This window comes from Peromyscus eremicus, chromosome 23 (assembly GCF_949786415.1).
Source record: "Peromyscus eremicus chromosome 23, PerEre_H2_v1, whole genome shotgun sequence".
In the NCBI taxonomy this organism is placed as follows: Eukaryota; Metazoa; Chordata; class Mammalia; order Rodentia; family Cricetidae; genus Peromyscus; species Peromyscus eremicus.
Window position 1 is genome coordinate 24,903,978 of NC_081438.1, and position 27,992 is coordinate 24,931,969.

Here is a 27,992-nt window from a genome sequence, read left to right on the forward strand (position 1 = left end):
TCTGGTCCTCACCCAGGACCAGGTCCTCAAATGGATAAGAATCCATCACCACGTACCCCGCCTCCAACTCCGATCCCAACAGCCAGCTCCCCATCACAGGCGCGTCCTGGGGCCAGCAGAACAGAGTGGCCTCACAGCACCTGACTCAGATCACAAGCTGAGGACAGGTGCTGTCTGACAACTAGCTGACTGGGACTCTCTTCAAAGCCCCTTTTGTTCTCCTTGAGGTCCCCTGGCTTAATTTCCCATGGCAGCCATGCTGGGGACCCCCCACCCCACCCCCCCCACCCCCCGCCGCAACACCTTTCTTGTGCACAGCCTGCAAATGATTTCAGCAGGATGATGGGGAAACAGACAGGAAAGACAAATTTCTAAAGAGTGATGCAGACAGATTCACACTTCTGCCTCACCGTAAAAGCAGCATCAATACTACACGTGCGTGCGCATGCACACACACACACAACACACACACACACACAATCACATGTGTATTTATGCACACATAGAAATCACCATGTGTGTCTATCTATATAGATATACATATAGCACAAATGCAATTTGGGGCTGCCTTGGCCTTCCGGGGGAGTCAGTTTCCAGGGAGCATGGTTAGTGACGACCTCTGTGATTCCACAGAGAAACCGCGAGAACAGAGCTGAGGGTTGCTACCGAAGCACACGCTTGAAGCCAGGTGTATGTGACAGACAGCTCCCCACCTGACATGCCAGCGCTGGGAGTCTAAAAAAAGGAGAAGGGCTGCAAACCCTGAGGCTGCCTTAGAGCACGCGGGTTAGATTACGGAAATGTCACTAAACTGCACCCTTGAAAAATGGTTAATGATCAACTTTTTTGTTTGTTTGATTTTTTCAAGCAGGGTTTCTCTGCTTAACAGCCCTGGCTGTCCTGAAACTAAGGCTGTGTAGACCAGGCTGGCCTCAAACTCAGAGGTCCGCCTGCTTCTGCCTCCCGAGTGTCAGGATTAAAGGGGTGTGCCACCACCGGACAATGATCAACTTTTATGCAAAAAAAAAAAAAAAAAAAGGAAAGAAAGAAAGAAAGAAAGAAAGAAAGAAAGAAGAAAGAAAGAAAGAAAAATAGATCAGGGCTCAGTAGTAAAATTGCTGACATGGCCACTTGAGGACGTGAATTCCTAGCACCTATATAAACGTTCAGAAATGGTAGCACACCTGTAGTCCCAGCACTGGGGAGGCAGAGACAGGAGGATGCCTATGGTATGCTGTCCAGCCAGCCTAGCCATATTGGTGAGCTCCAGGTTCAGCGAGAGACCCCGCTTCAGAAAAGTTTGATGGAAGGCCACACACATGGTAGCACACATTTTTAATGCCAGCACTTGGCATTTTTTAAAAAGGCCGGTGGATCTCTGTGAGTTTAAGGCCAGCCTGGTTTACATAGTGAGTCCCAGGACAGCCAGGGAGACACAGAGAGATCCGATCTCAAAGAAAAGGGAGTGGGGTGGAGATGGATAGAGGAACATATCTAATGTTAACTGTCTCAGATTCTGTCAACTGGACAGCTTGGACAGATCTAGGAATATGCCTTAGACATATCAGATGAAGAATTGCCTTCATCAGGCTGGTCTGTGGGCGCGTCTGTGGGACATTTTCTTGGCTGCTGATTGACGTGAGAGGGCCCAGCCCACTGTGGGCGGAGCCATTCCTGTGCAAGGGAGCCTGGGCTGTATAAGAAAGGTAGCAGAACAGGCTGGAGAGATGGTTCAGTGGTTAAGAGCATTGGTTGCTCTTCCAGAGAACCTGGGTTCCATTCCCAGCACCCACATGGTGGCTCACCACCATTCTTAACTCTAGCTCCACGGATCCAAGGCCTCCAAGGCTACCAGCACTCATGTGCACAAACCCCCATGCAGACACACCAAACTATATATAACTAAAAATAATAAGAATAAATCTTATGAGGAAGAGGAAGAGGAGGAGGAGGGGGAGGAGGTGGAGGAGGAGGGGGAGGAGGTGGAGGAGAGCAAAAGAAAGGTAGCTGAGAAAGCTGGTGAGCAAGCCAGTAAGCAGAATTCCTCCATGGCCTCTGCCTCAGCTCCTGCCTCCACGTTCTTGCCTCGAGTTCCTGTCTTAGATTCCTCCAGTGATGGGCTGTAACCTGGAAGCCAAAAAACAAAACAAAAACAAAAACAAAAAAACCCAAACAAAACCAAACCCTCCTCCTTCTCTTAAGTTGTTTCTGGTTAACGCTTCATTACATCAAGAGAGATCAAACCAAGACAGAGGTTGGTAGGACAATGGTGTGTTGCTGTGAAGAACAGGACTGTGTGTTTGATTTTTGTTTTCCTTAAAGAAATGGGGAAGATTTTGGAAATCTGCAACAGAAAAGTGTTTGGATGCTGTCGGCAGAGCCCAATGCATCATTCTAGTAGGAACCTGGAAGACAGTGGGGATGAGAGTAATGTGGACCGTGGAGACCCCAAGGGTTTAAAGGGAACAATATCGGCAACTGGGCTAGAGGCCATTCTCGTGATATTCTGGCAAAGAATATGGCTGCCTTCTGCCTGTGTCCTAAGAGCTTGCCCGAGGCTAAACGTCAACGTAATGAATGGGCCAAGCACGGTGGCACATGGCTTTAATGCCAGTACCCGGAAAGCAGAAGCAGGTGGATCTCCATGAGTTCAAGGCCAGTCAGGGCTATACAGTGAGATGCTGTCTCAAAAACAAACAAACAAGCAAACAAAAACCCCAAAAAACAAAACAAAACAAAAACCACCAATGTAATGGACTAATTTCTTTGGCAGAGGACATTTCAAGACACTGTGACCCTGAGTTTGCGGTGTGAGCGTCACTACTGACCCTTGTGCAGGTCTCCAGTGGAAGTGAGCAGGTGGGGAGGGAAGAAATAAAAACCGTGCAATTTGGAGAAAATGGGCCCCAGGGAGCTTAACGTCCCAGCCGAGGCATGTGCTGACAGAGGGACTGTGGTTGTTACGGAGATGGGTGACGTGAAGGAGGTCTGCTCTGTAGCGGAGTTAATACAGGCAGTTGTGAGCTGCCATGTGGGTGCTGGGAACCCAACCCGGGTCCTCTGTAAGAGCAGTCAGTGCTCTTAACCACTGGGCCCCCTCTCCAGGCAGAGTCTCTGAACCCAGCGTTTTACCCGAACTCCAGGTCATCAGGCTGGTGTGGCAGGCTGTTCCACCCCCAGAGCCACCTCCTCGTCCTCCTGTTTAAGACAGAGTCTCCAGCGGCTCAGCGGGTCTCAAACTCAAGTACCAAGGGTGACCTTGAACTCCTGACCCTTCAGCCTCCTTTTCACAAGTGTGGAGATGACAGGCGTGTGTCCTCGTGTCCCATTCTGTTCTCTAATCGAGGTGACATTTTGTTTGTTTGTGTGAGACCTGCTAAGAGCTTCCCCTCCCCGTTATCACCCTAGCAGTCTGATGAGACTGAATTCTTGCCCTGGCTCTTCCTGGTTCCTTTTAGGAAGCGCTGAGCTCCAGGATACTATCTCGGTTTCTCCAGTTTTCCTCTGAATTCCCCTCATCACTGTTTCTCATTGGTTGCTTTGGTTCCGTGTTTCCTTGACTTTCCGTAGACGAAAGCGATCCCTGGTGAAGTGTGAGAAAACTAGAAGTCGAAAGATGGCTCAGTGGTTAAGACAGCAGACTGTTCCCGCAGAGGACCCGAGTTCAATTCCCAGCACCTCCAACCCATGGCTCACACTCGGCTGTAATTCCAGCTCCAGGGGATCTGATGCCTTCTTCTGGCCTCTGAGGGCACCTGTGCACATGATTACATAAATAAAGCACGGCTTTTAAAACGCTCATTAGAGATGCATGCGTGGTGATGGGGCTCGCTTATGGAAAAATTAATTTTCGAGGAAGTAGGCAATGAGTTAGCCCTCTCCAAAGAGGCGCTCTAGTTTTTCCAGAAACTTCTGCCTCAGAGGCAGATGGCAGGCAGCTCACATTTGGTTTCTCTGGATGGAGAGGAAGTTCCAGACTTCCAGCTAATCCCCCTGTTTTCAGCACATGCTGTGTGTGTTCTGCCCTCTGCCCATATGGGGTCTCGAAGTTGACTAGAAACAAGCACTGGTCAATTTCTCCAGCCAAGCCCACAGCTGCAAAAGAAATGCCTGCCTGTTGGCATTTCGGCTGGGGCAGGCTACGCCAGGGTGCCTGGGGTGGATGCAGTTGTTTTGTGTGTAGGGGGTACGTGTTTATGTGTGTGTGTGTGTGTGTGTGTGTGTGTGTGTGTGTGTAAACCAGAGACCAGCCTTAGCTGTCATTCCTTAGGTGATGTCCACCTTGCTTTGAATCTCTTAGGCTGGCTGACCCCAGGGATCTGCCTGTCCCTGGCTCCCCAGCGCTGGGATTATAGGTATGTGTCACCATGCCTGTTTTGTTTATCTGCTTGATTTTTGTTTTTGTTTGGAGATGGGGTCTCACTCTGTAGCCCTAGCTGGCCTTGGAACTCTAGGTGAACCAAGACTCAGCCTCACACAGGCAACCTCTCCACCTCCTAAGTTCTAGGATTAAAGGCGTGGGCCAGCATGCCCAAGCTGTTTGTCCATCTGTTTCAACGTGGGCTCTAGGGACCAAGCCCGGGTCCTCTAATTGAACCCTTTCCCTAGCCCACTGTTTTGAGACAAGAAGCTCACCATGTACCTTAGGCTGGCCTGGAACTTGCAATCCTTCTGCCTCAGTCTCCCCAGTGCAGGGATTAGACGTATGTGCTACCACCAGGGAGGATGTTAGTTTGTCCTCTCACGTGACTTCAGTCCTGTCTCCCTTCCAATAGGACAAGCTTCTAATACCCACCTGCCTGGGCTTTCGGCATCTATTCACGTCTTTCCAGAACCCGTTGATATATCTTATTGGGTGAGGACTCCCTTTTTTCATTCTTCTTGTCCTCGTAGGTCTTTATTATTCTCATTTATTTATTTTAATTTACTTACTAATTTATGGAGGGGTAGGCACGCCATGGTATGTGGTGGTATTGTGTTCCCCAAAATATTGTGTACCCTAATAAATTTATCTGGGGTCAGAGAACAGAAAAGCCACTAGATACTTAGGATAGGCAGTGGAAGCACACGCCTTTAATCCTAGCATTCCAGAGGCAGAAATCCGTCTGTTCAAGGATACAGCCAAGCATGGTGACTCACGCCTTTAATCCCAGGGAGTGATGGTAGAAAGCAGAAAGGTATATAAGGCGTGAGGACCAGGAACTAGAAGCATTTGGCTGGTTAAGCATTTGGCTGGTTAAGCTTTTAGGTTTTGACTAGCACAGTTCAGTTGAGAGCCATTGGGATGAGGACACAGAGACTTCCAGTCTGAGGAAACAAGGTCAGCTGAGGAGTTGGCCAGGTGAGGTTAGCTGTGGCTTGTTCTGTCTCTCTGACCACCCAGCATTTCACCCCAATAACTGGCCCCGGGTTTGATTTTATTAATAAGACTCTTTAAGATTCGAGCTACCATGGTATTTATGTGGAGGCCAGAGGACAACTCTGTGGAGTCAGTCCTTTCCTTCCACCAAGTAGGTTCTGGGGATCGAACTTGGGTTGCCAGGGTTGTACAGCAAGCACCTTTTCCTACTGAGCCCTCTCACTGGCCCCTCTCTCAGCTCTTTGCTATTAGGTGTAAAGTGAATCATGGAAAAGGCATGTGTGTGGCCAGTGCACTTCAGCTAGTCCTCTGTGACACTTCAAAAGACGGAAAATAGACGTCAGGGCTGGAGATGTGGCTCGGTGGTAGAGCACTTGCTCAGCATTCGAGAAGCCCCAGGTTCAATCCCCAGCACCACCAAACAAAGAAACAAAATTAAATGTTGAAAAACCTCTGGGAGGCTGAAGCAGGGAGATTGAGTTCCAGGCCAGCCTGGGCTACACAATAAGGGTCTATCACACACACCTCCCCCTCCCACACACCCCAAGACCTCCAGGCAACTAAGGACAGCTAGGAGAAGACTTAGCCTCTCCCAGGCATGAGCCTCCATATTGGTTGTCCAGTGCAGCATGGTCAGCCTTGAAACCATTTCCTCACAAACCACAAAAATGGACTCAGCTGTTTGTATTTGTGTGTGTGTGTGTGTGTGTGTGTGTGTGTGTGTCACCATGTTCAGTTGATTTGTTTATTTTTATGCAATGAATGAGACCAATGCTTTCATTATTTTTTATGTTCTAGGGGGTTGAAGCAGGGAATCAGGACGGTTCAAGTTAGCTTCAGTTACATAATGAGTTCAAGGCTAGCCTGAACTACATGAGACCCTGGATCTTAAAGAGGGGGTTTAGGATTTTCACCATATATGTATGTATGTGTGTATGTACATACATATACACACGCATGTATACACATATATAGGTATGTATACACACACACACACATATGTATGTATGTATGTATATATATATATGCCAGGAGTTGGTTCTTTCCTTCCACTCTGGGGCCTGGAGATGGAATCCAGGCTGCCAGGCTCTTGAGTTCTGGGATCACAATTGCGTAGCACCACACCGAGCTAGCTCTTCCTTTTCTGGTACACTTTCAAGATGGCCGACGCTGCATCTACATCTGCATCTATGTCTGCATCTTCATTTACATGTACATTCTCCTGACCTTTACACACCTAGTCACCATCACTTGTACCCCTCACCTTGACCTTGCTTATTAGGTCTCAGACTTTTTCCCGTGTCTTCTGGGGTTTCACTGGACTCTGTGATTCAGTGCACAAAAGGTCAGGGTCAAATGGGCGGGTAAGGACTAGGGTGAGGAACAGAGCTGAGTTCTCCATATAAAGCCATTCAAGTTCTAGTTGAAAAGCAAATAAAAAACACACACACAAAAAAAAAAACAACACTGCGTGGGCCAAACAAAACAAACTCACAAAGGATTCCAGCCTTGGGGACGCCAGTCTGGGACTTCTGCGGTGGAATGGTCTCCGTTTCCCCTAGCTTCTCCTTGGCTCCAGCCTGGTCCTCCAAAGCCCTCTCCCAATCCCACCTGCCCCTGCTGCTGGCTCCCTGTGGCTTTTCTAACCAAAGGGCACTCTACAGCCCAAAGCTGGAGGTGATCAATCCCGCCTTCCCAGTCTCTTTCCGCCATCTTTTGGCATCCCTTGCTTGCGGTTATGGAAGGCTGAGCAGTGACCACTTAGCTGATTCTCTCTCTCTCTCTCTCTCTCTCTCTCTCTCTCTCTCTCTCTCTCTCTCTCTCTCTCCCTCCCTCCCTCCCTCCCTCTCTTTCTCCTTTCCTCTCTCTCTCTCTCTCTCTCTCTCCCTCCCTCCCTCCCTCCCTCTTTCTCCTTCTCTCTCTCTCTCTCTCTCTCTCTCTCTCTCTCTCTCTCTCTCTCTCTCTGAATTCTGGAAGCAACTTGAACTCCACAATCAAGTCTGATTCATCCTTGACTCCTGGCGCCTGGCTCTGCAGGCGTCTCTTCCTGAATGGTGAACGCTGCGGAGGGCATGTTGACATTCCAGAGAACTCGCTCATTCCAACCCCAGCGGACCTCAGGAGAACAAGCAAAGATGACAAGATGATATGTCCCCGGCCTCAAGGGACCAGCTGGAGCCCCCGTGAGAAGAGCCTCTCACGGCACGGCACACCGGCACGGCACACCAGCACGGTACACCGGCACGGCACACCGGCACAGCAAGCCCTGAGGAAAACACTCTCTGCTGGTTGACTGACATGGAGATTAGCATCCAGGCACCACAGCCATGGCCACAGAGGACAGACAACAGCAAAACCAGGGAGAAGGGCTCCTGGGACTACAGGCATCCTAAGAGAACCCTAGAAATCCCTCACCGGGACATGAACGCCCCAGCTCTAAGGAAGGACAATTGCCACTGCCTGTCCCAGGGAATGAGAACACCACCACTTCGGTTTGATTTGAAGTGCTGGGATGAAACCAAGGGCATCTCACGTGCTGGGCTAGTGCTACACTGTTGAGCCTTGCCTGGAGCCTCTCCTGGGGATTTTCGACAGGTGCTCTGCTGCGCCATCTTGCTGCCCCAGCATGGGTTTTTGTTGTTGCTATGTCTGTTTTATTTGAATAGGTTTGTAAAACACCAATTATCATCATTAATTATTTTGGAGCCAAGCATGGTGGTACATGCTTATAATCCTAGCAGAGGCAGGAGGATCACTGTGAACGTGAGGTTAGCCTGGGCTACAACAGTGAGTTTCAGGCCAATGTGTGTAAGAGTATGAGAACTTAGCTAGGTGGTGGTGGTGCAAACCTTTAATCCCAGCACTCGGGAGGCAGAGGCCGTCGGATCTCTGTGAGTTCAAGGACAGCCTGGTCTACAGAGTGAGTTCAAGGACAGCCTGGGCTACAGAAAGAGTTCTAGGACAGGCTCCAAAACTACACAGAGAAACCCTGTCTCGGAAAATCAAAAGAGTACGAGAACTTGTCTCTAAAAGGAAACAGAAAATGAAAAACTATTCCTGTTTTTATGCTTGGGATGGTTTATATCGTCAACTTGACAAGTTCTGGGATTATCTAAGAGACAAACCTCTACGCACATCTGTGAGGAAGTCTTCAGATTGGGTTAAGTGAAGTGAGAAGACACATCTAAGTGTGGACAGCACCATCCCCTTGGCTCAGGCTGGGGTCCTGGACTGCATAAAAAGGAGAAAGGGAGCTCAGCACCAGCATCCATCTCTCTCTGCTTCCTGACGACAGATGTCATGTGACCAGGCGCCTCAGGCTCCTGCCGCCGTGCCTTCCCCACGGTGATGGACAATTCCCTCAAACTGTGTGTCATATAAACCCTTCCTTCCTTCCTTCCTTCCTTCCTTCCTTCCTTCCTTCCTTCCTTCCTTCCTTTTCTTCCTCTCTTTCTTTGTCTTTAAAAGCAAACAAACAAACAAACAAACAAACAAAACCCAGGGTCTCTCTATTATGTATCCCTGACGGTGCTAAAACTCAATACGCAGACCAGGCTGGCCTTGAACTTGCAGAGATCCGCTGCCTCTGCCTCCTGAGTGCTGGGATTAAAGGCAAGCGCCACTACATCCAGCAAACCTTTCCTTTCTTAAGGAAATGCTTTGGCCAGGCATTCTGTCAGTCTCTTGATTACCACAGAGGAAGAAGATGAAGTGTAAGCTACAAACACACAGAGGCTGTAACTAACAGAATGTTCACTATGCTAGCTAGCACTGAGGACAGAAAAGGGCACTTGTTTGATTTTTTTCCCCCAAAAGAGACATAAATTCAGCCTCAAAAGAAGTTTAACCCCACGCTCCAACAATCTTATTTTTAGTTTAGGAAAAACAATTGAGATACAAAAACAGTAGCCCCAAAGGGTCGGACTTTCTTAAGGTCATTCTGTCCACCCAATAGCCCCAGATGGAGCTGGAGGAGGAGCAGGTGGGGGCCATGTGCTGGGAGGAGGCCCCCGGATACCAGGCATGAGTGGAATTTCAGAGCTGACCCCTCTCTCTCTCTCTCTCTCTCTCTCTCTCTCTCTCTCTCTCTCTCTCTCTCTCTCTCTCTCTCTGGCATGAGCTGTTTGCTCCTAGCTTTCTGCACTTGGCAGGTTGCTTTTTGCCCAGAAAGATTCCAGGGCCCCCATCCCTCATCACTTGCTGCCTGTCAACAGGTACTTGAGAGTGGGGGAAGCAGGAAGGAGGAGCTGATAGGCCAGCAAAGGACTTGTTCAAGGCAGGCTCCCCCATGTGGTGCCTGCGGGTCCTGGGGTTGCCAGGAACACCCCCTAAAGCATGGCTCCTCTGAGTGTGACAGGAAGGATGCCTGTGTCACGGTCCAGGACAGGAGGGAGTTTCTGTTGTTTTAGAGCTTTTTGTTTTGTTTTGTTTGAGATGGAATATCCTATATAGCCCAGACTGGCCTTGAACTTGTGATCCTCCTGCGTCAGGCTTTGGAGTGCTGGGATGACAGGCATGCATCCACGCTCATGTCCAGCTCTCGGGTATTTTTAAACGGAGACAAGTAGGAGTGATCGAGAAATGACTGCCTGGAAACAGAAATCTAAACTTAAAAAGCCCCGGGCCGGTGACAGGCCTTTGAGAAGCACCTGGGACTTCCGTAATTAAAACTTTGACACCTGGACCTGCCTCTGCTCCCAAGAAAACCTGGTAGGACTCGGTTCTCCTTCACAGGGGGTTGTAAAGTCGTCTCTTCCCCTCTCCTCGGTGCAGACATAACATCACCGGCACTGCTCTTTAAATATCTGTGCAGGGAGGCTATATTTAGAGACTATTTGGCCCTCAAAATAAGCCCGATTTCCTGTGGCAAGAAGTTCTCAGAGACAGGAGAGAGGCCAGGACTCCGGGGCCCTGGCGGGCAGGAGCGGCACAAACAAGGGTGAGCGACTTCTGGATAGGTGACAGCTGTCCCGGACCACGGGGAAAACAATGGAGCGCTCCGAGCATCTTCGTAGTCACCCTGCAGAACAGCCTGCTGCAGGGTGGCCATGTGGGTGAGGAGCCATGTGGCGGACATCCCTCCAGCAGGTGGGAAGGACACGGGTACTCACTCATTCATTCATTCCCTCGGGCATCCAGCCCACTGTGCATTTCTTCACTACTCATTCACCCGACTGCTCGTTCTCACAATCACCTGTCCACGCAATCACTCATTCACTCATTGACACACTGATCATTCATCATTCATTTATTCACTCAGGTACTCATTAATTCATTCACTCATTCACACACTGATCATTCATCAGTCATTCATTCAAGCACTTGTTAATTCATTTGCTCACTGACACACTGATCATTCATCAGTCATTCTTTCATTCACCTATTCACTCACTCATTTACCCATTCCCTCAGTCATTTATTCAATCACTCATTTATGTGCTAACGGTAATTCATTTATTCACTCAGTCACCCAAACCCTGTTCATCCACTCACTCACTCATTCATTCAATCACTTCATCCTTGACGAGACACATCTTTTCAACAGTCCTGTGTGCACAAGCCTGTTACCTAATGGAGCTCTGTGTCCCAAGGGAGACAAAGCACACAACCCATAGGAGCCCCGGGAGAGGCAGGAGGTGAAGGGAACTTGGGGGATGGGGGCACTTCTCCTGGGGACAGGAGATGACAGCCAGCATGGACTACTGCTGTATCCTGTCTTATTCAGCCCATTCAGTGAGCCCACATGTCCACACAACATTTTTTTTTTTTTTTTATTTCTCGAGACAGGGTTTCTCTGTGTAGCTTTGCGCCTTTCCTGGAACTCACTTGGTAGCCCAGGCTGGCCTTGAACTCACAGTGATCCGCCTGGCTCTGCCTCCCAAGTGCTGGGATTAAAGGCGTGCTCCACCACTGCCCGGCTCACAACATTTTATATTACCGCAAAGGGCTGATAAGAAAACTGTAAGCTAGACATGGTAATGCTTGCTTGTCATCCCAGTACTCAGGAACCTGAGGCAGGAGAATCTCTATGAGTTTGAGCCAACCTAGACTATCTCACGGCCCTCTGTCTCAAGAAGAAGAAAGAAAGCCGTGATGAGCAGAACAAGGGTCTGGAGCTGGGGCTCCCTTGGTAGAGCACACAGGCCCTGAGTCTGACCCTCGGCATCCATGGGTGGGTGTAGTGGTATTCTATTGTGATCCCAGCATTTGGGAAGTGGAGGCAGGAGGGTCAGGAGTTCCAAGACATCCTGAGCTGGTGTGAAATACTGCTGGAGACAGGAGAAGGGAAGGAGAGAAGAGAACAGAGACGGTGACCCCCTGTCTGGCACCTCTAACCATGTGGGTCTCTGCTGTCCCGAGGGTAAAGATACCGTGGCGGCTAGGGACCGCACGTCCATCAGCCTGCACTGAGGATTTGCTAAGTACTGTGCCGTTCAGTTTGTTCTGCTGAACATTTCGGTTTGATGTCCCTTTAGATCTTCAGAAGAGCTGCCAAAATAGCTCGGGGGTTCCTCTACACCCTCTCCCCAGCTCTCCTCCATTAGCCAACACCTTCCACAACTGCCGAACAGTCAGCCCGACCACGACACTCACTGGCCTTTCATGCTGTGAGCTGCCCTACTGACTGCTTTTGATTCCGCCATCATCTCTCTGTTCTGCTCTCTCTGTTCCAAGATGCAAACCGGGATAGTAACATATATTGGTGTCCTCCCAGCTGACAGTTCTTCACCCTCTCCCAGTCTTTCTGAAAGAAAGGAGTCTTGCATGCGTTTTTCTAAGGGCGTGCGCACATGTGTGTTTGTGTGTGTGGTGTGGTGGGTATGTCTGTATGTCCATATGTGTGTGTGTGTGTGTGTGGTATGTGTGGTGTGTGGGGTGTGTTTGTATGTCTGTATGTGTGTGATGTGTGTGTGTATATGTGCATATGTATGTGTGGCGTGTGTGGGGTATGTTTGTATGTCTGTATGTGTGTGTGGTATATGTGGTGTGTATGGCGTGTGTGTGGTATATGTGTATGGTGTATGTGTTTGTGTGTGTGTGTGATATGTGTGGTGTGTGTGGGGTGTGTTTGTATGTCTGTATGTGTGTGATGTGTGTGTGTATATGTGCATATGTATGTGTGGCGTGTGTGGTGTATGTTTGTCTGTATGTGTGTGTGGTATACGTGGTGTGTATGGCGTGTGTGTGGTATATGTGTATGGTGTATGTGTTTGTGTGTGTGTGGTATGTGTGGTGTGTGTGGAGTGTCTTTGTACGTCTGTATGTGTGTGTATGTGTGTGTATGTATGTAAGCCAGAGGACAACTTCCAGAGTGTCGATACTGTCTTTCCTCCACTTGGGTCAAACTCGGGTGGTCACGTGGCGGGCAGTTTGGGGCAAGTGCGCTAATGCACTGAGCCATCTCTCTGGCTTCGGCTTCCTAGGTCTTAAGTCTAAGTACTACAAGAGCATGCTTCCTCTGTAGTTAAGCCTGGGAACACCAGAACATTCCAGATCTCCACCACAAGCCTGAGTAAGCGTAAGGGCACAACAGGACATGCCTGGGGGCTCTCCCTCCTGGATCCCTCATCTGTTTCCTGTCTTCAAGCCGGCTCTCTTCTCTGCAGACATTCCATCCCACTTCTATCACGGCACTGGGGTTTCCCACCCACTTTTTAAAAATAGCGCAGCTTCATTAAAAGATTCCGCCCCCCCCCCCCCCTTAAATGTTAAGTAAATTAGGTCTTCGATCCTCCAGCCTGGAATTGTATCAAAGAACTCGGTGGCCTAGCAGGGAAAAAAAAATGTTCCGAACGGACTGTTGAGTTGTCCTTTCAGGATAAACTTCTGGGAACGGGTGCCAACGGTGGAATTCCAGTGTCTGATCTTCGGCCACCATAAGCACACATCAAATAGCACGGGTCCCCTGGGGTCCAGCAAGGTGGTTTGTCTGTGAAGTTGGGTCTGGGGGTCACTGGGAGTGTTGCCTGGGAGCATGGCTTACCCATTAGCTTTGCTCATCCACCCCCCTTTTAAAATTACATTTATTTGTGTATTTGGGTGGGGGCACATGAAGCAGTCAGAGGACAACATTCGGGAGTCAGTTCTCTCCTTCTACCATGGACCAGGGATTGAACTCGGGTCATGTTGGTGGCCCGGCCTTGTTCATCTTCTATCACTAACAAGTGACTACAAACTCGGCAGCGTAAAACACCATTACATTTCTTTCTCTTTTACAGTCTTTGTGCTAATCTACAGGTAAACAAATAAACATGGTTGGGTAGTTTTAATCCCAGCACTCAGGAGGCAGAGGCAGGCAGATCTCTGTGAGTTCAAGGCCAGGATGGTCTACAGAGCGAGTTCCAGGATAGCCAGGGCTACATAGAGAAACCCTGTCTTGAAAAAACCAAAGGAAAAAAGAAAAAAAAGAAAGAACAGAGTTTGGTTCCCTGCAACCACATTTAGGGACTCACTAGTGCCTGTACCCTAGCTCTATCCAGGAAATCTGCCCTCTTCTGGACTCCTTGGGTACCTGCACTCATATGTCCATGGATGCATACACACACACACACACACACACACACACACACACACACACACTAAACATAAAACTTTAAAAAATAAGTAAATAAATAAATAATAAAAAAGAAATCAAGATTCCCCGATGGCATGATGGGTTGTCTGGAAGGTGCTACCAGCCAGAAACAAAGCGCGCGCACACACACACACACACATACCAGGGAACAAGGTCATTCTGTGTGCACACTCCCAGGCAACATCTCCCAGCAGCAGCTCATCCACGGCTCACCCACAGCTTTGTCCTTTGCGACCAGTATTCCTGTAAACGCCATGCCTGAGACCCACGCTGAATGAATCCATCCCCATTCTCTTTAGGCCAGTGGTTCTCAACCTGTGGGATGTGACCCCCTGGGGGTCTAATGACCCTTTCTTAGGGATCATCTAAGACCACTGGAGGACACAGATATTTACATTATGATTCATAACAGTATCAGAATTACAGTTACGAAGTAGCAACAAAAATAATCTTATGGTCACCACAACATGAGGAACTGTATTAAAGGGTCGCAGCATTAGGAAGGTTGAGAACCAATGCTTTAGACACTTCTGTGTCCCTCTTCCTTTTGAAAATTCCACCACCTGACCACTCCACATTTCACTGACACCACCGATTAAGCGGTGAAATCCCTCTGCAAGTGCTGGGGGTGGGGTGGGGGGTGGGGGTGGGAGGAGGGGGTACCACACTAAAAAGATCAACGAGAACCTTACAGGTCTTTGGTGTCTAGAGAAAGTAGACAGAAGACACAGACGAACAGAAGCCAAGGACCCCATGCAAAGTGTGGGTTAAGGATGGTCTCTGCTTCCTGGCTACCAGCTACTGCAGTACTGGGAAGCTGCAGGCCGGTCCGTGACTCATAGGTCAACCGCTCTCTGTTCCCGGACGCCTTTGAGAATGCTTCTGGGGAGGCTGGGTTTGAGACAGAGCTCAAAGCAGGTGTGGACAGACAAAAGGCAAGTCCCTGCACACAGCTGCCTACTCCCTGGGAAGAGTTGTCTTTTCGGTTGCTGTTGTTGTTTTTTTAATCTCCTGCACATTGAAATATAACATAAACACAGCTGTGTATGGCGGTACACACCTGTTAATTCCAGCACTTGAGAGTCAGGTGAAGAAGGATCTATGTTCAAGGTCACCTGGGTTCCAAAGAGTGTCTGAGGGTAGCCTGGGCTAATAGAGAACTCAAGGGCAGGGCTAGGGTGATAGTTCAAATTCAGCCCTAGAATCCATGCTAAAGACAGCCAAGAGTGGTGGCATACGCTTATCATCCCAGCGCTGGGGAGGAGGGGACAGGCAGATGGATTTTTATAAAATATTTATTTACTTCATGTATATGAATGACCTGTCTTCATGCACACCAGAAGAGGGAATCAGATCCCATTACCGGTGGTAGTGAGCCACCAGGTGGGTGCTGGGAATTGAACCCGGGTCCTCTAGAAGAGCAGCCAGTGCTTTTAACCACTGAGCCATCCCTCCAGCCCCCAGCAGATGGATTCTGATGGGGGCTCACTGACTTAGTCAGAGGTCCTGTCTCAAAAAAAAAAAACAAGGTGGGGAAGGACAGGCAAAGTGGCTCAGTGGGTAAAGGTGCTTGCTGCCAAGCCTGATGACCCAAGTTCAATCCCTGGGACCTACATGGGGGAAGGAGAAAACCGCCCCCCATAAGTTTTCCTCTGCTTCTTCATGCTTGCCATGGTGTGCGCTCGTGTGTGTGTGTGTGTGTGTGTGTGTGTGTGTGTGTGGTGTGTGTGTGTGCGCACGCACACATAATAAATAAATACACGTAATCAACAAGGTGGATGCTGCCTGAGGAAGAACAGCCAAGGCTGTCCAACTTTTACATGCATCATACCCATGTACACAGGCACACATGCATACATGGGAAAAAAAAAGAGATGGGGCTGGAGAGACGGGTCAGTGGTGAAGAGCACATAACGCTCTTTCGGAAGACCCGAGTTCAGTTCCCAGCACCCCACTGGTTGTCTAACAACCGCCTGTAACTGCAGCTCTGAGCGATCTGACACCCTCTTCTAGACTCTTCGGGCACCTGTACTCACATGGGCACACGCATGTGTACACACACACACACACACACACACACACACACACACACACACTGAAAAATAAAATGAAAGGTAAAGAGAGTTCAAGAACAGCCTGCATCACACAAGGAGACCCTATCTCAAAATGAAGAAACCCAGAACGATATAGATACAGAAGACTTCAAGGAACAAGAAACTCCGGCTCACACGGGCTGCTGGCTGAGCTCCCACTCACTCACCTGCCCCACAGGGCGTCTTTCACTCGACTGTGATTACTTCCTGATTTCTGCAGTTTCGCTTCTTGAGCAGTGCGTTCTGGGGACCGATTTCATTCTCCAGTAATTAGGAGGCAGAGGAAGGAGGATTACAAGTTTGAGGCTACCCTTGTCTCAAAACAATAAAATAATAAAAACATATGAGCTGGTGTTTGACTTATTTTTTTAATTAATATGGCAACCCTGCTGTGTCGCTCCTGATGGTCTGTGACTCCGGGGCTCAAGCTACCCTGTCTCAGCCTCCCTAATGCTGGCACGTTCAGTGTCTCTCCACCCCTCCCCTCCCCATTCAACTGTCCCTGTCAGCCTTGAACTCGGGGATTTGAACCATCTTCCTGCCTTCCTCTCTTGAGTAGCTGGGACTCCCATGCACACCGCTTGTCTTAGTGTCCTTTGCTGGCACTGTGATAAAACACCCTGACCGAACAATGCCAGGGAAGAAGGCTTACTCTGGCTCACAGCTCCACCAGGGAGGGAAGGTACAGTGCTGGGAGAACTTAAATCCACACTAGTCAAGAGCAGACAGCAGCGAGCTGATGTACACACGCTGGTGCTCAGGTCACCGGCTCCATTCCACACAGTCCAGGATCCCCTGCCGAGGGAATGGTTCTGCCCATCGTTACCATGGGTCTTCCCACATCGATTCATGTAATCAAGTCATTCTCAGAGGCTGGCCTTAATCTAGACACTCTCCCACAGGCATGCCCAGAGGCCCCTCTTCCAGTGAGTCTAGAGGGTATCCGGTTGACAGCTAACACCATGGTTTCTAGATGAACTTATATCCTAGGAGGATACATGTGTGCCTTTTTCTTTTTTCCTTCTCCCGACCCCCGACACCCCCCCACCCCCCACCCCCACCCCCACCCCCGCCGCCTTAGACATCCAAGTATTTCAGTTGGAAAAGGGCAGGAAAATCAAATCTATCTTTTTTTTTTCTTTTAAGTTATTAACCACAGACCAGACTTCAGCTTTAAAAGAAATTTTTAAAGAGGGGTGGGGTAGGGCAGGGAGACGGCTCAGTGGGAGGTGACTGCTGTCCCACCTAACGGCCTGAGTTAGATCCTGGGGCCTATGTGATGCAAGGTAGGAATACACTCATGTACATACTTGAATTGCATGAATTAAAATTTTTTTTGAAAAAAGTAAAGACAAGCATGGTGTTGACCACCTGTAATCCCCACACTCCAGGAGGTGGGGGCAGGAGGCCCACGAGTGGAGTTCAAGGCTGTTCTTAGCTATATGGAAAGTTGGAGGCCCAACCTGGGCAGCAAGTGAGATGTTGTCTCAGGCAAATTAAAATGAAGGCCATCTGTGTCCAGATCTGTGCCATGTTCAAAGCTTCCCTGTACATTCTCAGACAGATCACCAACCTCTCTCCCTCTCGGGGTTTGTACTGGGAAAATGACCACAGCCGTGGATTATGTGATGCACCTTTAGTCAGGGCGTCAAAAGAGGGTCCATGTAAATGTGGCTTTGGATGCAGCGAGCCATCATGGGATCTCAGGCAGGGCTGGCGACCTGTGTGGTGCCCACTGGCTTCCTGAACTGTCTCACCACCATATTAACAGTGGTGGTGGCTGTGAGTCCATCCAAGAAACACAAGCTTCTCCCTCCCGCAGTCTGAATTATAGGTCCTTTCACCGGTATCAGACTGCACGGCCCGGCCCGGCACTAGGAACAGGGTTCCTCCCTGCCCGCCCAGGCAGGAAAACAGGAAGGAGCCTCCACCCTGCCGGGGGTGGGGGGGTGGGGGTAAGGGGTGGGACTGACAAATTCCCTTTGCTAGGTGGGCAATATTCCAGGCCATCCGAGCTTCTGGAAGCAGCCGCAGACAGACTGGCCACCGGCCCACTGCACCGGGCTGAGCTTTGCCACACCCACATCTCCTCCACACCGCACCTAAGGGAGTAGAATGTGCTAGCCAGTGGCTGGGGTACACGATGCAGCCCTGATTGTTGCCTTGAAGACCAGCCAGGTGAGGAACCTTTGGGGGTGCCTAAGAGGGCCAGAGAATCTGCTTTTTTGGTTCCGTTGCTTCCTAAGGTATAATCTCAGGGTTCTGAGAGCCCCAGGCCTCTAATCCCTGGTCCCTGTGCTCCAGACAGAGAAGCATCCAACAGAGCCTTTTAGAGGTTGCTAGAAATATACATATATATGTTAAGAGCCAGCAAGATGTTTCATCAGGTAAAGGTACTTGCAGCCAAATCTGACAACCTGAGTTCCATCCTCAGGACCCATGTGGTAGGAGGAGAGAACTGATTCCCATAAGCTGTCTTCTAACATCCATATAAGCACTACTGCTGGAGTACACACACACACACACACACACACACACACACACACACCAACACACACAAAACACACGCATAAGGTCAGCACCATATATGCCTTTATCTCTTGATTCCAAAACTCAGTCTCCTGAGCAGCTGGGATCGGAAGTGTATGGTACGACACAGGGGCTAATGGTGAATCTTTTTAAAAAGATTTTGATTTTTATTACGTGTATGTTTGTGCATCTGTGGAGGAGATGTAAGTACCACACCCAAGGACGTCAAGGAGAGGTCATCCGATCTCCTAGAGCTAGAGTCATAGAAGGTTGTGAGCAGTCCAAGGTGTGTGCTAGTGACCAAACTCTGGTCCTTAGTAAGAGCATCAAGTGCAATCTCTCCAGCCCCTGAGGGTCAATCTTGATTGTCACCTTGATATTTATAATCATTTAGGCAAAGTGACTCAGTCAGTAGAGCTTGAGGCTCTTATAGAGATGTCTGTGGGCTTGTCCATGTGAGTGTTTTCAGAGAGTTTACCTGAGCAGAAGAGAGAGACCCAGTCCGAATGTGGGCGGCATCATTCCCTAGGCTGGGCTCCTGAACTGAATAAAAAATGAGAAAGCCAGCTGAGCACCAGCGTCCATCTCTCTCTGCGTCCTGACTGTGGATGCCATGTGACCAGCCGCCTCATACCTCTCTGCTGCCGTGACTTCCCGTCATGATGAACGATACCTTTGAACTGTGAGCCAAAACAAGCCCTTTCTCCCTTCAGACCCTCACAGCCGTGAGAACAGCATACTTGTTTTTATTTATTTTTTAGACAGGGTCTCAATATGTTGCCCATGTTGGCCCTGAACTCCTGACTTCATTCAGTCCTCCAGATTCATCTTCCTGAGCACCTGGGAGTACAGATACAGACCACCACTTCTCACTTCTCCCATTCCTTTATTTATGTCTGGCCAACGGGCACACCAGCACCTACCTACCTTCTACAAGGGTCGCCCAACGGACAATGAGACTCACGGCCACCCCCAAGAGGGAACTACTGACACAGGAAGCCAAGATGTAGGCTTGCATAAGTGTCATAACATACTACAGCATCCCAGACTCCCTGGAATAGACGACCCATGTACAACCAGAACACAAGAGATGCCTGGTATATGTCTGAGTTATACAAGGGCAAGGACCAGGGACCCTGGTGGTTTCATACCACACAGAATCTGGGGACAACCTTGAAAAATTTTGTGTGTTTTTTTTTTTTTTTTTTGAGACAAAGTCTCACTATGTAGCTTCGGCTGGCCTGGAACTCCATATGTAGACCAGGCTGATGTCAAACTCACAGAGATCCACCTGCCTCTGCCTCCTCAGTGATGGGATTAAAGGTGTGCGCCACCACACCTGTTTTGCTTGCTTGTTTGTTTTTTAAGATTCATTTCTGAGTGTGTATATGTGCACCACATGCGTGCAGGTACCTGTGGACGCCAGAACAGAGTGTTGAACTCCCTGGAACTGGGAGTTATAGGTGCCTGTAAGCCACCAAATGTGAGTGCTGGGATACGAACCTTGTGTTCTTCAATAGCTTCAAGCACACTTCACCACTGAGCCATCCCTCCAGGCCGATTCATTAATTTCCATTATGTGTGTGCGTGTGTGGGGGTCTGCGCATGTGTGTGAAGGTGCCCCCAGAGGACCTGAGAGGTTCTCCAGTCCTCGGGAGCTGGAGTTACAGGTGGTTGGGATCTGCCTGATGTGGGCGCTGGGAACTGAACTCAGAGCCTCCGCAAGAGAGCAGCAGCATGTGCTCTTAGCCACGGGGCCGTCTCTCCAGCCCAACCTTGAACTCCTGACCCTTCTGCCTTCGCTTTCTAAATGCTAGGATTAAAGACGCACACTACCAGGCCTGGTTTACGTGGTGCTGGGGGTGGAACCCAGGGCTTTGCGCGAGGCAAGCACTCTTAACAACTGAGTTATAGTCTCAGCCCCCAGCAAAGGCTCTTGAGAAAAGGGACCGGTAAAGAAAGAGAGAGGAGGGGAAGGGAGAAAAAGAAAGAAATGTAAAGGTGTGGAGGCAGGCACTGTGAGGAACAAGGGAGGGCTGGACATAGGAACAGCACAGAATGGGGACAACAGCACACAAGCAGTGTGGACAGAGGAAAGAGGTGGGGCTGGGGACACAAAGGGACCAATGGCCAGGCCACAGGGCATGGAGGAGGGTGCGGATGTCTTGAGGAAGGAGATGTGGGGGGGTGACATCACCGTGGTGAGGACAGAAGCTGTCTGGATGGAGGCTGAGAGCGGAGGAAGTGGACAGGTGTAAAAGGGAAGTGGGGTGAGGTCAGCATCTTGGGGACCCCAGAGATCGGGGGAGGAAGGAGGAAGAGAGCGAGCAGGTGTCAGGCAGGGACAAAGATGGTTAACACTGTCAACAGATAGGGTCTACAGTCACCTGGGAGACAAATCTGTGAGCACACATGCTTCCAGACTGGAGTGGGCAGATCCACCTTAAATATGGGCTTCACGATCCTAGGTGCTGGGGTCCTGGAGTAAATCAAACTGAGTAGCAGCATCCATCTCTCTGTGCTTCCTGACTGTGGATGCAACGTGACCAGCTGCCTCAGGCTCCTGCCGCCATGCTTTCCCTGCCATGATGGACAGTGTGCCTCCTCATACCATGAGTCCCACCCCTCGCCCCTCACTGGGTTATTCTGAGCAAGTGCTCTATGGCGGAGCTACACCTTCAGCCTTCCTGCCTTTGGTTTTAACACCCTTCGAAGCCTGACACTTTGGTCCTCTGACCACAACAGAGCCCCACCTCCTTGCTGACTCATAGCTCCTCCGGGCTAGTCTCGATCTTACTCATCTCTGTGTCCACGCCATGGTACACACTCCCTCAAGTAATGTTAAAAGAATAAACAACCCACAGAGAAAAGCCTTTTTTGGATAAGTAAATATAGCCAGGAGCCAAGCACGGTGGGTATGCTTTAATCCCTCCAGTGGCTGAGGCTGGAGGATCACAGATTCAAAGAGATCTCTATAGTGAGACCCTGTCTCGTGAACTAGCACCAGGGTCACAGAACCGGGGGCACCTGCTGCCAAGCTTGACAACCTGAGTGTGATCCCCAGGACCCACGGTGGGAGGCCAGAACCAACTCCTGAAGCTGTCAGGCGACCTCCACGTGCAACACACCCCACACATATACAGCACACCCCACACATATACAGCACACCCCACACATATACAGCACACCCCACACATATACAGCACACCCCACACATATACAGCACACCCCACACATATACAGCACACCCCACACATATACAGCACACCCCACACATATACAGCACACCCCACACATATACAGCACACCCCACACATATACAGCACACCCCACACATATACAGCACACCCCACACATATACAGCACACCCCACACATATACAGCACACCCCACACATATACAGCACACCCCACACATATACAGCACACCCCACACATATACAGGACACCCCACACATATACACACAGACACATAAAATAAAGACATAAAGCTAAATAAAAATCCAGGTAAAGATAGTTTCCTCATCTGATTGGTAACCCCTGACTCCTTCCAAAAATATCTTCATGGCCAACTGGAGGGCATCACAGCGGTCTGGGCCTGACCATGGGGAGCCTGAAGTCATGGCTTTGAATCCTCCATTCTTTCGCTCGGCACTGGATGACCAAAACGAGCTGCCAAACTCTCTGAAGGCTGAAGTCATTCATTATCATCCATTATAAACTGTAAAGCGCTCCCCAAACTAGGTATCATCACAGCAGCTTTTTTTTTTTTTTCCTCCTTCTCAGCGCCATGGACCAAACCAAGTCCTTGTGCTCACAATACTCCACAGGGAGCTAAATCCTCCTCAGTGCCACAGTAGCTTTTGGGAAGGGAAGCCTGCTTTTTGGATCCCACATGAAATAATTAAAAAAAAAAAAAAGCACAGGGCTGGGGAGACTGTTCAGTGGGTTAAAAACACTTACTGCACAAGCAGGAAGACCTAAGTTCGAATCCCCGGCCACCCACGTTTTAAACGATGTTGGGCATAGCCACCTCCACTCTGTAACCCCAGTGCTGGGGGTGGCTGGCCGAGTCAGGAGGAGGTTAGGGCTTGCAGCATAGCTCTGGGTCCAAGTGAGAGACCATCTGAGGTCCTTCTCTGACCTCCTCCTGTGCATGCCTGGAGAGTGCATGTGCATGCACGCATGGGCACACACAAATAATTTTAATTAAAAAATTTTAATCACAAAAAAATTTTAATCACGTATCTTATGATACTGGTACCCATTTTGCATCCTCATTGGCAAAAATAATAGTAAAGCCAAATGGGCTAGGGCACACTGATGATGCTGGCACAGGCGGGTGGAGGCAGGAGGATCAGGAGTCCCAGGTCATCCTTGGGTATAGTGAGTTCCAGGCTAGCCTGGGCTACATAAGACCCTGTCTCAAAAGAAAACAATACTAGAACATCAGGGTGATGAAGCACATTCACCCAGTTACTTGGGAGGCTAAGGCAAGAGAACTATAAGCTTGAGACCAGCCTGGGGCTGTACACTGAGTGTGTGTGCGTGTGTGTGTGTGTGTGTGTGTGTGTGTGTGTGTGTGCCATGCTACACATGTGGAGGTCATAAAATGCCTGCCAGTCCATTGCCCCCTTATTTGAGACACAATTTCTGGTTGTCTGTCACAACGTACACCAAGCTACTTGGCTGCTAAGTGTCCGGGGATTCTCCCGTCTCCACTTCCCATCTTGCTATAAAGAGTTCTGTGATTACAGATGTGTGTGAGCATGTCCATCTTTCCACGGGTCCTGGGGATCCGCACTCAGGTTCTCACACTTGTGCAGCACCCACTGAGCTACCTCCCCAGGCTTTCTCCCTCTTATACATTAAGTCCTAGTAAATACAGAACTGACTTGGTAAGCAAAATTTAAAATAAGTCAAAATTTAACATGTCAAAACATACACTACTACTCTTTCCCCTAACATCTGACCACTGCTTGTGCTGAGCTGAATGGGCAGTGAGGTGACAATCGGGGTACAGCATTGGTTGGGCCACTGGAAGGGACAGTAGCCAAGTGACATTTTGAAACAATGCTGACAGTTAAGGACAGACTTCCTGGAAGAGGCTGCTCCTGGGACACAGGAAACAACACAGCAGTGCCCCATAATTTACAAAACGCCTTCTTGTTTGTTATTTAATGCATTCCACACCATAAACCCGCAAGGTTAAATATTAGGTTTATTTTGTATATGTATGTTGTATGCTTACGTGTGCAGACGCACGTTCCTATGTGTGCACACATGTAGAGCCCAGAGGTCTATTGCCCTCCACCTTATTATTATTATTATTATTATTATTATTATTATTATTACTTTTTGAGATGGCGCACTGAACTTGAGTCTCACTGATTGGGCTAAAACGGGAGCTGCACCTGTTTTGTTTTGTCTTAATGTGGGGTCTGAGGATCTGAACTCAGGTCCTCAAGCTTGTGCACCAAGCATAACACTCGCTGAGCCGTCTCCCCAGCCCTGTATGATCTTTATTTTACAGTTCGGGAATTGAGGAGTAGGAAAGTTAGGTCGTTTGCCTGAGGGCACCCAGCCCTATACATCAAATCACATCCCCCTGTGCTGAGCCACAAAACTGAAATGTCTCCTAGGGGCTGGGGATGTAGCTCAGTGGGCAGAGGGCTTGCCTAGCATGCCTGAAGCTCTGGGTTCGATCCCCAGCACTGCATAAAACCAGCCACAGTGGGACACTCCAGCGATCCTAGCACTCAGAGGTGGAGGCAGGGGGATCGGGAATTTAAGCTCAACCTTGTCTTCACTGCTAGTTTGAGACCAGCTGAACCACAAGAGACCCTGTCTCAACACAAAAAGAAGCGCACAGAACGCAGATGTCTTCCGGATCTGCCCAGGACGGCGAGGTAGCCCAAGGCGGTGGTTAAAGGTTGGGACCACTTCCCCCTGTGTGGCCCAGCAAGTTATTTCGCCTCAGCAGGCTTCAATTTCCTCTGAGCAAAATGGGGCAGATAACCACTCCAGCCGCTCTTGTGAAGATTAAAGACAGCAAAGAAAGGACTCTGCTTAGAGGGCGCCCAACTAGTAATTAGCTACAATTATTATTATACTACCTTTGCTGATTCTCTTGGTCTCTTAAGACACCAATGTTTTTGGTTTGGGGTTATTGAAATTCTTTCTGAGATAGAGTCTCACTCTGTGTAGCCACGGTTAGCCCAGGAGCTGCTGTTTAGACCACACTGGCTTTCAAGGATCCTCTTGCTTCTGTTTCCCGAGTGCTGGGACTGCAGGAGTGTCTCACCCTGCCAGCCAGCTCTAAAGAGTTCCAACAACTGAGTTGGATTGTGGTGGCTCACACCTATAATCCCAGCACTAGGGAGGAAAAGGCAGGGAGATTGATGAAGGTTCGAGGCCAGCCTGGGCTACATAGAGAGTTCCAGGCCAGTCGGAGCTACATAGTAAGATCCTTTCAACAACTGAAAAATTCTCTCTGATCTAGTCTACCTCAGTACACACACACACACACACACACACACACACACACACACACAGAAAAATGAGACACTGACCTACCACGCTTCTGGTTGGGTGTTCCTTGGACAACTAGGGAAAATGTTAGTCGTGGCTGGAAACATTCAAATGCCTAAATTTCTATCACTCCATATTAAGTTCAAACTTTTTTTTAATTCAAATGAACCTTTGGGGTGTGTGTGTGTGTGTGTGTGTGTGTGTGTGTGTGTGTGGCGGGGGGGGGGGTGTTGTTCATGGTACACCGTGAGTGTGGAGGTCAGAGGACAATATGGACAAGTTGGTTCTCTTCCTGGGATGAAACTCGGGTAGCCAGACTAGTTGGCAGGAACCTTTACCCCTGAGCCAGCTCCCCCGCCCCGGCCCCAAGCTCAAACTCTTGGGTCTATTTACTGCTCCAGTTTTGAGTTATCTGAGATTCTCAAAGGAACGGATGCTATAAAATAACTCCAGTTTCTTTTCTTCTTTCAGTTAAAAAGAAAAAGTAGTGGGGGAGAGAATATGAAAACTTTTTTTTTTCCAAGAACGCCCAAGGCTAAAAGGGGTCAGTTCAGAAGATCTGAGGGAAAAGCTCCAAATCCAGTTGAACCCTGAGAGGCAAGTGAATTACGGTCTCTCTCTCTCCACTCCACTACCCCACCTTCCCTCGGACACACGTAGTGGATCCAAGGGTCTCAGAAACAGGAGGTGGATTAAAGTCCCCTGGGCTAATGGCTTTCTTCCTTGCACAGTCCATTTATAGAACACACAGGCCCTCCCTAATCTCTTCGATCTTTGCTACTCGCAGAACACGACAGGGGACCAGCCTTTGGCAGATGTCAACTGGATCTTCGAAGTAGAGTTCTGAGAGCCAGAGTAGAACAGAGAATCTACCCGCACAGCTTCGGCAATGGGATCCTAAGGGTTGTATTCTCAGAAACGGATTTTACATACAGATAAACCGATGACTGGCCCGCGCCTCACGGCTTGATTCAGCCCAATCAATACAATAAGCATAAAAGCTCGGGGTAAAAGCGGATAGTGGTTTTGTTGATAACCGCGGTGGAATTTTGGCCATCTGCCCTGGTCAGACCAGACAAATAAGGCGGTCTGCTTATTAGCAGTCAGGCATATTTTGGAGGGTGAAAACAAAACCTCATATCAGGATCCTGGGTCTCATTGGACAGCTTCATTCCCGACACGCAGGGGTCTGACAGTTCAAGCGCCTCAATTCCTGTCCCAGACTGCACGTCCCCATTCTTCCAGTCCCCCGGGTCATTTTCCAAGTTGAGCCACACTCGCATTTCCTACATTCTTTCTCATCACTCAGACCCCCTTCGGCCCGGCCTCTGAGGCCAACAGCTGGGGCTGCTGAGAGCCAAGTTAGCGGCACCGTTGAACAGGATGCTGAGGAGTGGAGGGCGAAGTCAATGTGCACATGAAGCGATCAAGAGCACCCTTCACACCCTCAGGCCGGCGTCCCCACACACTTGCAAAAACCAAGTATCTCCCAAGTGCTTGCCCTACCCAGGAGCACCCCTTCCCGTACCCAGGAGCCCCCTTTCCATGTGCCTTCCTTTGGCCTCCCTTGTGACCCCTGATGATGCTCACCGGGTCTCATCAGCTCATCCTCACAGATCTGCAGGTCCGCGGAGTGCACCCTGATCCCCAGGCCAGTAGGGATGCCCAGGTCTCTGACTTCCCTGGGACCCACCTAGTTCCGTACCTTAACATTATTCTGATTGCAACCACCTTGCCTAATCCCCTCCTGGGCCTGTAGGACCCTCACTCCCTTCCAAGCCTCTCCAGCACCCTGCACCACTCCGGGTGCCCTAGGGATGCCCCAGGGTTCTCGAACCTCACCTGAGTCCGCTCGAAGCTCTCGCGCTCCGCAGCCTCCATCCCAGCACCAATCCCACGCCGGCTCAATACTTTGGGCAGCGGGTTGGGTACCTGCTTCATGGAGCTGGCCATCCGGTCCATGTTCCCAGGGTGAACAGAGTCCAGGGGCCTCGGCAGCCCCGGGATCCCCGCGGCGCCTCCCGCCCCGCCCTACCCGCGGGGATCCGGCGCTAACGGGGACAGATTCCGTCTTCCATTGGTTGACAGAGCTGTCCATCTCCCTCAGGACCCACCCCATCTTTCCAAGAGGCTTTTCCCCACACGCCTCCTCCCCTTTCGGAGGCGCTCCGTTCACTTCGCCCGGCTGGTCCGCCCTAGGGCAGTCGACCCGTTATGATTGGTCTGAAGGCTTGTCCATTATCATTAGTGGGCGGGACCTGGTAAGCTGCTGTCCCAACCTGCCCTCCGAGACTCCGCCCCCTACCTGGTGCACCACCTCCCGGGTCCCCAAAGGCTGGAGATACACTGTGATTGGTCTGAAGACTTGTCTGTCATCATAGCGGGGCTGGCCCTGGCCAGCTGTCCTAACCTTCCCGCGCTGGTTCCACCCTACATCCGTCGCTCCGCCTTCTCATCCCGCGCAAGACCACAAAAGCATCATGATTGGTCTGAAGGGTTGTCCGTCATCTTCATGGGGCGGGGCCTGGCTGCCCCGGACCAGCCCTCGCTGACTCCACCCTACTCCGAAGCGCCACCTCCTGGGACCCTCCGCAACTGCAGGTATTGGAGCAATGAAAGCAGTGGTCAGGCCGGTGCCACCTGTGGTTCGCGTTGCTCAAATGAGTTCCCGAGGGCATGGAACGACAGATCGTGGGAAGCTTGGCTGCACAGCTCTCACCCGGCTCGCGGGGGAACTCCAAGTGAGTGTGGTCCGGCGACGGAGGCCTCAGTGGTCCTCCTTCCGGCGCATCCGGTCTCTGCCCATTCTAGAGGATTGCAGACCCGGATCCCTAAGTACCGGACTGTGACGGCGGGTACCTCCCCAGCTTTCATCATCCCAGCTTTACCTGCTGGTAGGAACCCCC

The 27,992-nt window shown here is 50.0% G+C and overlaps 1 protein-coding gene across 1 annotated transcript in view; it reads right to left on the reverse strand.

Annotated features, from left to right (window-relative positions):
• Positions 1 to 27,092, reverse strand: part of Hip1 (huntingtin interacting protein 1) — a 125,443-nt gene extending 98,351 nt beyond the window's left edge. Inside the window, exon 1 of the mRNA XM_059249246.1 lies at positions 26,929 to 27,092. Within this exon, the coding sequence (XP_059105229.1) occupies positions 26,929 to 27,048 (120 nt within the window). The 5' untranslated portion in view covers positions 27,049 to 27,092. The remainder of the gene's footprint in view (positions 1 to 26,928) is intronic.
• Positions 27,093 to 27,992: the final 900 nt, after the last annotated feature.